This window comes from Corapipo altera, unplaced genomic scaffold, assembly GCF_003945725.1.
Source record: "Corapipo altera isolate COAL_440 unplaced genomic scaffold, ASM394572v1 273, whole genome shotgun sequence".
Lineage (NCBI taxonomy): Eukaryota > Metazoa > Chordata > Aves > Passeriformes > Pipridae > Corapipo > Corapipo altera.
The window spans coordinates 47,532-56,898 of record NW_020885130.1 but is presented as its reverse complement, the minus strand read 5'-3'; the positions used below and the strand labels follow the sequence as shown (position 1 = coordinate 56,898).

The following is a 9,367-nucleotide window of genomic DNA, read 5'->3' as shown; positions in this document are numbered from 1 at the left end:
AATATCACAAATATAAGCCCCAGTGGGGTTTGGGGGACTAAATATCAGAAATATAAGCCCCAGTGGGGTTTGGGGGACTAAATATCAGAAATATAAACCCCAGTGGGGTTTGGGGCACCAAATATCCCAAATATAAACCCCAAAGTGGAGTTTGGGGGAACAAATATCACAACAGTAAACCCCCATGGATAAGGATCAGTGTGGGTGATGCCAATAAAAAGCATTAAAGGGGGAAACCTGAACTCCTTTAATGCCTGAGCAACAGGGCAAACTGAATGTGTCAACTGAAAAGGGACTTGGGGGTTTCATGGAGAAATTTAATTCCTAATGGATCGTGAGGATCATAAAGATCCATACGGACCTAAACTTCCATTAACCCCTGAGTTCTTTCATTGACAGCCTGATCCATAAAGATCTCGCTGATTGATCCATGGAATCTTCCTGGATCAGGTGGCTGGGATGTGTTAGAAATGACTGGTTTGCAGTAGGCTGAGTACAAAAACTGCAGAAGGAGGATGAAATACGTGACCTGTGGTGACAATTTTTTTCATATAATTAAAAGCAGGAGTGGGGTTGTGAATAAAGGAGTGTGTGTGTGTGTGTGTGCAGGGGCCATAAATAAGAGCCCAACAAAGCCCCACTGGGCCACACGAGTGGTTTGTGGTCTGGCTGGCTCAGTGTCCACCTCTGGCAGTGGCCAAAGGACGTGTTTTTCAGGGAATGCCAGTTCCTGCAGTCCCTCCCCTGCCTCCACAGCTGCTGGTTTGGGGTTGGTGGGAGCTGCACCCCCACCTTCTCTTTTTATTTTTCATATTTTTTCATAGAGCAAATTCAACCCGAGCCCATCCAAATAAATTATATTTCAATTAATTCACGTGTAGAGGTTTTGCAGGTAACTGTTTAACAAGAGCCTGTAGTGACAGGACAAGGGGGAATGGTTTTAAGCTGAAACAGAGTAGGTTTAGATTGGATGTGAGGAAGAAATTCTTTGCTGGGAGGGTGGGGAGGCCCTGGCACAGGTTGCCCAGAGAAGCTGTGGCTGCCCCTGGATCCCTGGAAGTGTCCAAGGTCAGGTTGGATGCAACCTGGAGTAGTAAAAAGTGTCCCTGGTGTTGGAACTGGGTGGGCTTTAAGGTTCTTTCCCACCCAAACCCTTCCATGGTTCTAACTGAGGAATAATGCCAGATTTGGAAAGCAGGGAGCTGTGTCCTCAAAGGAGTGGGATCTGCCTGTCTGAAAAGGAATAGAGTGGTCAAAACAAACCCAACTCCAAGTGCCACATGCATTAGTGGGAAGCACTAATGGGATGCCTGGAGGTGGAGCCAAGGGAATAGTGAGCCGAGGTGAGGACAATATTTTATAGCTGTGTATGACAGCTGGGAGACAGATGCTGGAATCTTGCCTCTGGCTCTGATTCTACACTTTAAAAAGTGGCTTTGAAACTCCAAGGGGGTGTTGGAAGGAGCAGCAGAAATGATTTGAGGTCTGGAGAAAAGGCAACACGTTGAATGATGAGCCTCTCCTGCTCACCCTGAACGAGACTGAGAGGTGACAGTGTGAAATGGGAGTTTGAGTTTAGCAAGAAACTGAGTGTTAAAGAGCTGTTCATTGTTCCAGAGAGAGATACAACCAGAAATAACAACTGTACTGGGAGTTCAAACAGGGGAAATCAAACAAGAGCTAAGGCACACCTTTTCCTTTCACTGAGGGTGAGTGTTTCTTATTCATTTATCCAAGGCATGAGTGTGGTTTCCATCCTGTGATGCTTTTAGGCTTACGTGGGATGTTTTCAGGAAACCATTAGGCAAATTCAAGGAATTCAGTTCCTTATGGAAGTTACTGGTGGAAGTTTTGTGGGTCAGTGATGATGCTCAGACGAGATGGTCTCATGGGCCCTCTTGGCTTTGAATTTGCTGAACCAGTGCTTTTCACTTATTTCTTCCTCTCTATATTACAGCTTGATTTTATTTTGTAAAATCATAGAATTGCAGAGCCATTAAGGTTGGAAAAGCCCTGCAAGATCATCCAGTTCAACCTTTGACCAAGCACCTACCTGCCTATAAAGAGTATTGCAAATTGCCACATCCACTCCTTTTTTGAACACTTCCAGGGCTGGTGACTCCACCATTTCCCTGGGGAGGCTTTTCCAATGCTTAACTCTTCCTTCAGTGAGGAAATCTTTCCCTAAAATCCAATCCTGGCACAACTTGAGGCTGTTTTCACTTGCTCCTTTCCACGGGGAAGTTCTGTATCTCTGTTTGTGTTTGTTTGGACATTTTTATCCAATTATTATGTCTCAGTCCTGATGCTGCCTGAACAGGAGGTCTTATTCCCTCTTAATCCAGAAGAATCTTTGCTCCACATGCCTTTTTTCAGCCCTAAATAGACCTGAAGCTTCCCAGTCCTGATTTTCCAGCCGATCCCAGGGTGATTTGTGGTGTTGCAATGAAACAGGAATCGTGCCCAGGTCTCTGTGGGGAATCAGCATCTCTTTAACCTCAAGTTCTCAGTGGGGTCAGCTTGATTTACAGGTCCAGCTCTTCTACATTTCCCTCTGTGCTGCTTTTCCTGGAGGAAGAGTTCAGGAATTGGCTGGAACCACCTGGTGATGCTGCTCTTCCCGTGCAGGTGGCTGGTGGTGAAGCTGTTGTAGCTCTGTGTCAGGGGCAGCTTTTGCCTGAACCAGTCACTTGGAGTTAATCAGGAGCAGAATCTCTTTAAACATTCATTTTAAGCTGCGTTTTGTCAGAGGCAGCTGCTCCTCTGGAAGCTCTGGGACTGCGGGATGGGGCCGGCTGTCAGAGCTGCTGCAGGGCTGTAACACAGCAGCTCTCGGGGGCCCTTAATTTTTAAACAGGAGTGACTGGATGGTTTCCTGTCTCGGTGGCTTCTGGGGGGTGACACGACATCCAGCAACAGACAGGCTTACAGAGAGCAGCCCTTTCACTGGAAAACCCAAGGAGCCCAAATCCTTTGTTGACACATCCCCCTGCACCGGGAGCTTCCTGCTGGGAGCTGAGACCCTCCCTCCTGCCCTTTATCTGGTTTCCTTTTGGTGGAGGCAGCTTCTCCCTGGCGTTCAGCACGGCGGATGCAGGGCCAGAGCTTTCCTCAGGAGGTGATCTAAGCCCAGAAATTCCTGTTGTTTTGCCAGCACACACAGCTTGCTCTCCAGGCTGGTCCCAGTTTGCCTTTGGCCAGCACTCAGTGGACAGATTCCTCCTCTCCTCCACTGACCTGTGGGGTGGTGGTTGCTCTTCCCTGGTCTCTGCAGAGCCTGACTCCTTCCCTGGGCCATGGGCATGAAGGGGAAAGAGCTGCCATGGTGATGTTCAACCTGTCCCACAGCCCCTGGCTGGATTGGGAGTGGGTTTCAGGGGTTGCTGGTGGGAGTACTCTGAGCCATTCCCAGTCAGGACTATCCCGTGGCTCTGATCCCTTCTCCTGCCAGCCCACAAGTGAGGTCAGGAGGATCCTGTGGGATTTCACACCCTGAGAGGGGACCAGGGAATCCTCTCCAGTCACAGGAAGAGCTTGTTGCTGAAACTGCTGCTTAATGGGGTAGGTTTTGAATGAGTAATTAGGAAAAAAAAAAAAGCAGGAATCTGAACATAATCTCTTAAGGAAAGGTGGAATTGTCCCCTGGGCCTGTTTGCTTTGTGCACAGCGTTCCTGTAGCTCTGTCCCAGTGCTGGTGTCCCAGGAGCTGTGCCTGGCTCTGTGCTGTGCTGGTTCCCTGGGGACAGACACCGTGCCTTTGTCCTGTGCAGGCCACCCCGTGCCTCTCTCACCTTTGCCTTCTTCCCCTTTACCTTTTTCCTGTTGCTGTTGTTTCCTGACAGATGGGGCCGCCAGCCCTGCACGTGACGAGGAGGATCTGGATGTGCTGCCAGCTCAGGAGTGTCAGAGCAGCCCTTTCCACACCAATCACTGTGCTGGTGAACCCCCCGTGCCAGGAAACCTGGTTGGCCTTCACCTTTGTTTACTGCCTTCTGTGTTGGTTCCCCAAGGGAGCCCTTACCTCTGGAATTTCAATCCATGGCAGCAGGAAAGCACTTTGGGAGTGTGTGTGAGCTGGACAGCCTTGCTCTGGGACTTGGGGGTTCCCTCCAGGCTCTCCTCGGAGGTGTGAGGGTCTGCAGGGCACAAGTGGCACTGGGCACAGGCCATTGGCATGGATGGGGAGTGATAATTCCTTCTCTCCTTTGCGTTGGCATCTGCTGCAAGGAGCCCATCCTGCAGCTGATCCTCACAGGAGGAGCTCCAGGACTCCCCCCATGGGTGAGTCCTGCCTCGGTTGCCTCCCCCACTTTCCATCAGGCCCCCCCTCCCTCTCCCTTGGCGTGTTTTGATGGCCTCAGTGCCCTGGGGGGTTTGCAGGATTGTTCACTTTTTCTGTTCCCATTCAGAGGCGACTCCCGTTTCTGAAGGAAACCTCCCTTTTGATGGGTTCCTCTGCTCCGTGTGCTTGGCTGCTCCATCTTTGTGCAGGGGCCTCTTGGAGGCTGGTTTTTCATTTCTGCCATGCCTTTACTCCGAGTTTCTACCGTGATCTTATGAAATGCACTCCCCTGCTGCCTGCAGCACGTTACCTTTTCAGCTGCTGCTTTTTAATTTCCTTTCAGCCCTTTCTCGTTTGTGTTGCTCGTCGATGAAGAATTTGGGGCTTTTTTTGGCTCTTAAGGGATTGCTGAATGTAAGTTCTTTATTGTTATTATTGCAGTTGAATAGATTGAGCATTGAATAGATCTTGCCTGTCATCCTGTGCATTGCTGAGGGTTGAATCCGAAGCTCTGAGCTCTTTTTTTCCTTCGAGAAGGAGTTGTCCGTGCTGCCGAGGAGCTGCACTGCTTCCTTTCAGGAGCTGTTCCTGAGGCTTTGATTATTGTGATCAGAGCTTTTAATTGTGTGGAAGAAATGATCCCTTGTAACTGCAAACTGCAAACCAGAGTGAGCAGCTTGTTCTGAAAGCTGCTCCCATCCTGCCCTTCTCTGAGCCCCGAGTGCCTCCTTCGGCTCCTCGGGATCCCTTACAGATCACAGGATGGTTGGGGTTGGAGGGACCTTAAAAACCATCTTGTGCCGCCCCCTGCCACAGGCAGGGACACCTTCCACTAGCCCAGGTTGCTCCAACCTGGCCTTGGACAGTTCCAGGGATCCAGAGGCAGCCACAGCTTCTCTTGGCAACCTGTGCCAGGGCCTCTCCACCCTCCCAGGGAAGAATTTGTTCCTAATATCTCATCTAAACTCTCAGTTTGAAGCCATTCCCCGTGTTCTCTCCCTCCAGGCCTTTGAAAACAGTCTCTCTCCATCTTTCCTGTTGGCTCCTTCAGGCACTGCAAGGCCACAATTAGGGCACCCCAAAACTTCTCCAGGCTGAACAATCCCAGCTCTCCCAGCCTTTCCTCCCAACAGAGCTGCTCCAACCCTCGGATCCTCTTGGTGCCTCCTCTGGACTCTCTCCAGCAGCTCCATGTCCTTGCTGTGCTGTTCCCCAGGGCTGGAGGCACCTCTGCAGGGTGGGGGGGTCTCACCTGAGTGGGACAGAGGGGGGAGAACCCCTTCCCTCCACCCGCTTTTGGTGCAGCACAAGTTTAGTTGCAGGATTCCTGTTTGGAGGCATCAGTGGAGGCAACGGCGTTTGGAGAAGCTGAGCCACAGGAGCCATTTCAGCCCCGGGTTGTGCCCACAAAGGGCTGTGCAGAGCTGTGACCTCTCAGCTGAAGTCAACATTTTCTTCCTGCTGCTTTCAGAGGCAGAAGGAGCCTCTCTGCGGGGTGCAAGTTGTTTTCTCTCTTAAATATGAAATGTTAACACTCCCCAGAGTATGACTGCAGTACAAAGTTGAGTCTAAAATTGAGTAAGTTTTAGGCCTGGAGCTTCCTTCAGCCAGTGCTTGTCCCTGCCAGGGCTGCTTTTCCCACCAGCTACACATTTTCGTACTCAACAACGTGATGTGACAGCGAGGAAGAGTCCTAGAGGCTAAATAAGCAAGTAGGAAGGTACAGACACCGCTTATTTTTTATTTATGGGTCCCTGAAAGCGTGATGCATATTCTGCTTCTCTTGGAGGACTGAAGGAGGGCAGAGCTGGTGTTTCTCAGAGGTTTTTAACTCCTGGTTTCTCACCCTGGCTGCCTGTCCCTTGGATCCTGCGGCAGGACAGGCCCCAGCTGTTGAGAATTCCAGTTCTCTGACATGGTCAGCGATGGAACAGATAACACTGACCTCTGTTTGCAGGGCAAGTGCTGCCAAGTGCAAATTATCCAGGCTGGATTGAAATGAGCTGTAACATCAGCTCTGTGGCTTTGTGCCTCCCAGGCGGGTGGCACCGTGTGGGGTGACGTGGGCACCCTCTCCCCCAGTGCTGCTCACTGGGCAGAGCTGTTTGATTTGCTCCAAACATTCATTTCACAGGGTGCTGCGAAGGGGATGAGGGACCAGAACGGGCCCTGGGGTTGAATTAACATGGTGGTGGGACTGGTGGGGCAGGTGAAGATGTTTGGGTGCTGCTGCTGCCCGGGTGAGTGTCCTCCTGCTCCGGTGGGGTTTGGTGTGGCTGTGCCTGGAGCTCTGGTGCTGTGGGTCCGTTGCAGCTGCTGGAAGTGCTGCTGGACACGTGGAGAAGGTGGGATGGGATCCATAGAATCATAGAATCAGCTGGGTTGGAAGGGACCTCTCCGAGATCATCCAGCCCAACCCTTGATCCAACCCCGCCGTGGTTCCCAGCCCATGGCACTGATGCCACATCCAGTCTCTTTATAAAGAACTCCAGGGTCGGAGAATCTACCACCTCCCTGGGCAACCCATTCCAATGGCTGAGCACCCTCTCTGCAAAGAAATTCTTTCTGATATCCAACCTAAACCTCCCCTGGCACAGCTGAAGACCGAGCCCTCTTGTCTTGCTGATGGTTGCCTGGGAAAAGAGACCAACCCCCCCCGGCTCCCCCCTCCTGTCAGGGAGTTGCAGAGAGTGAGGAGGTCTCCCCTGAGCCTCCTCCTCTCCAGGCTGAGCCCCCCCAGCTCCCTCAGCCTCTCCTCACAGCACTTGTGCTCCAGTCCCTTCCCCAGCCTCGCTGCTCTTCTCTGCCCCTGCTCCAGCCCCTCCAGGGCCTTCCTGAGCTCAGGGCCCAGAGCTGGACACAGCACTCCAGGGGTGGCCTCCCCAGTGCTGAGTCCAGGGGCAGAATCACTTCCTTGGACCTGTTCCTGATCTGTTCCTGATCCAGGCCAGGATCCATTGGCCTTCTTGGCCACCTGGGCACACTCTGGCTCCTGTTCAGCTTCCTGTCCATCCCCACTCCCAGCTCCCTTCCTGCCTGGCTGCTCTCCAGCCCCTCTGGCGCAGCCTGGAGCTGCCGGGGATTGTTGTGGCCAAAGTGCAGGACCCGGCCCTTGGCCTGCTTGAACCTCATCCCGTTGGAATCAGCCCAACTCTCCAACCTCTCCAGGTCCCTCTGCAGAACCCTCCTACCTTCCAACTGATCGACACTGTGTGTCTGTCAGTCCATTGTCTGTGTTCAGGCCTCGGCTGCTCAGCACCTTCCTGGACAAGGTGTGTGGGTCCGTGTGCCTCCGGTGTCCCACGGAGATGGGAGCTGGGGGAAGAACCAGGGTGGGGAGAAGTGTGGAGACAGAAGAGTCACATCACCCGTGTGATGAGCAGAGCAGGGCTCAGCCTGGGAATTCCACAGCTGCTGAGGAGCACAGCAGGGCGGGGGGGTTATGGTTGGCTTTGCCTTCCAGAAATCGGGAGCATTAAACTGGGCTGACAGGCTTTGAAATGAACCCCTCAGCCAAGACTAAACTGTCTTCTCAAGGGTGGAGGAGGAGTGAACCAGGAGGGAAACAAAGTGATGGGACCAAAGGAAGGCTGGAGGGCAAAATGCAAACCCAGGGACTGGGAGGGGACACGGTGGCTGCTGTCAGGGACAGGCTGTTGCTGGCTTGACACCCTCTTACCCTCTTGCTCTTCACCCTCAAGAGCAGATGCTCCCAACAGCAGCATCTGCCACCACAGAGGGGACACGGACACCAGCCTGGCCCTGCAGCCAGCTGGGAGAGCAGCAGGAGGAAACACAGCCTGAGGGTGATGGGATAGAAACCTTGGGTGACTTGGGTCCTGAGGAGGGAGGGGAGTGGCTTTTGGTGCCGGGAAAACCCACTGTGGGCACGGGGTGAGGTGGGCAGTGTGACTTTGTGTGAGGAAAGCAGAGGGTCCTCCTCTCTTCCTCTCACTGGGAGACCTCCCTGGTGCCTCCAGGTCCTGGCAGAGGTCACGGTCATCCCTCTGTTTGCACACCTCTGGAATGGTGCAGAAACCAACAGAAAAATCAACAGAGAAATCTTTTCACCCCCGTTGGGAGATTTTTAAATGAGCTTTTGCTGCCATAAAAAAATTCCTGGACGCTTCTAATATTCCATTGGTCTGAATCCACCTGGACCCCACAAAGTGTGTTAGGGGGGATCTACCAATTCTCATCCTTCTCTAACTCCGTTTTCCCCGTTCCCATAACGCCCTGACACGGAGCAGACCGCGGCATTCCTGTTTTTTATCCCTCTCCCTGCTCCTGCCGGGGCTGTTCCTGGGTGCAGGACCCCCCCCCCTGCCCCCCCCCCGTGTCTCCCTCTCTCCCTCCCACAGAAGTGTCTCCGGCTGAATCCCGACGTTCCCGTGTGGGTGTCCAAGCAGCGCATCCTGTGCACTCTGAACCACAGCCTGAAGGATGTGCTCAACTACGGGCTCTTCCAGCCGGCCTTCAACGGCAGGGCCGGCAAGTTCCTGGACGAGGAGCGGCTGCTGCGGGAGTACCCCCTGAACCCCGACACGCCCGTGCCCTACCTGGAGGTAACCCCCTGCTCGAGCTGATTAAATTCCATTTCTGGTTTATTTTTCTCTTATTTTATTTATTTTTCTCTTATTTTATTTATTTTTCTCTTATTTTATTTATTTTTCTCTTATTTTGTTTATTTTTCTCTTATTTTATTTATTTTTCTCTTATTTTGTTTATTTTCTCTTATTTTATTTATTTTTCTCTTATTTTATTTATTTTTCTCTTATTTTGTTTATTTTCTCTTATTTTTTTTTATTTTGCGTATTTTATTTTATTCCTTATTTCTTATTTTTTATTTCATGTTGTTTTCTTATTTTATCTTATTTTATTTTCTTATTTCCTTATTTTCTTACATTCTTATTTTATTCTCTTATTTTATTTTTTTATTTTCTTATTTACTTATTTTTTTACATTCTTATTTTCTTATTTTATTTTCTTTTTTCTTATTTTCTTATTTTTTTTCTTATTTTCTTATTTTCTTATTTTATTTTCTTATTTTATTTTCTTATTTTATTTTCTTATTTTATTTTCTTT

The 9,367-nt window shown here is 50.8% G+C and overlaps 1 protein-coding gene across 1 annotated transcript in view; it reads left to right on the top strand.

Annotated features, from left to right (window-relative positions):
- The window catches only part of LOC113960456 (SH3 and multiple ankyrin repeat domains protein 3-like), a gene marked incomplete at its 3' end in the record, with an annotated part of 71,816 nt that overhangs the window by 21,011 nt on the left and 41,438 nt on the right, over positions 1-9,367 (top strand). Inside the window, exon 2 of the mRNA XM_027670049.1 lies at positions 8,644-8,847. Coding sequence (XP_027525850.1) covers positions 8,644-8,847 — 204 coding nt within the window. The remainder of the gene's footprint in view (positions 1-8,643; positions 8,848-9,367) is intronic.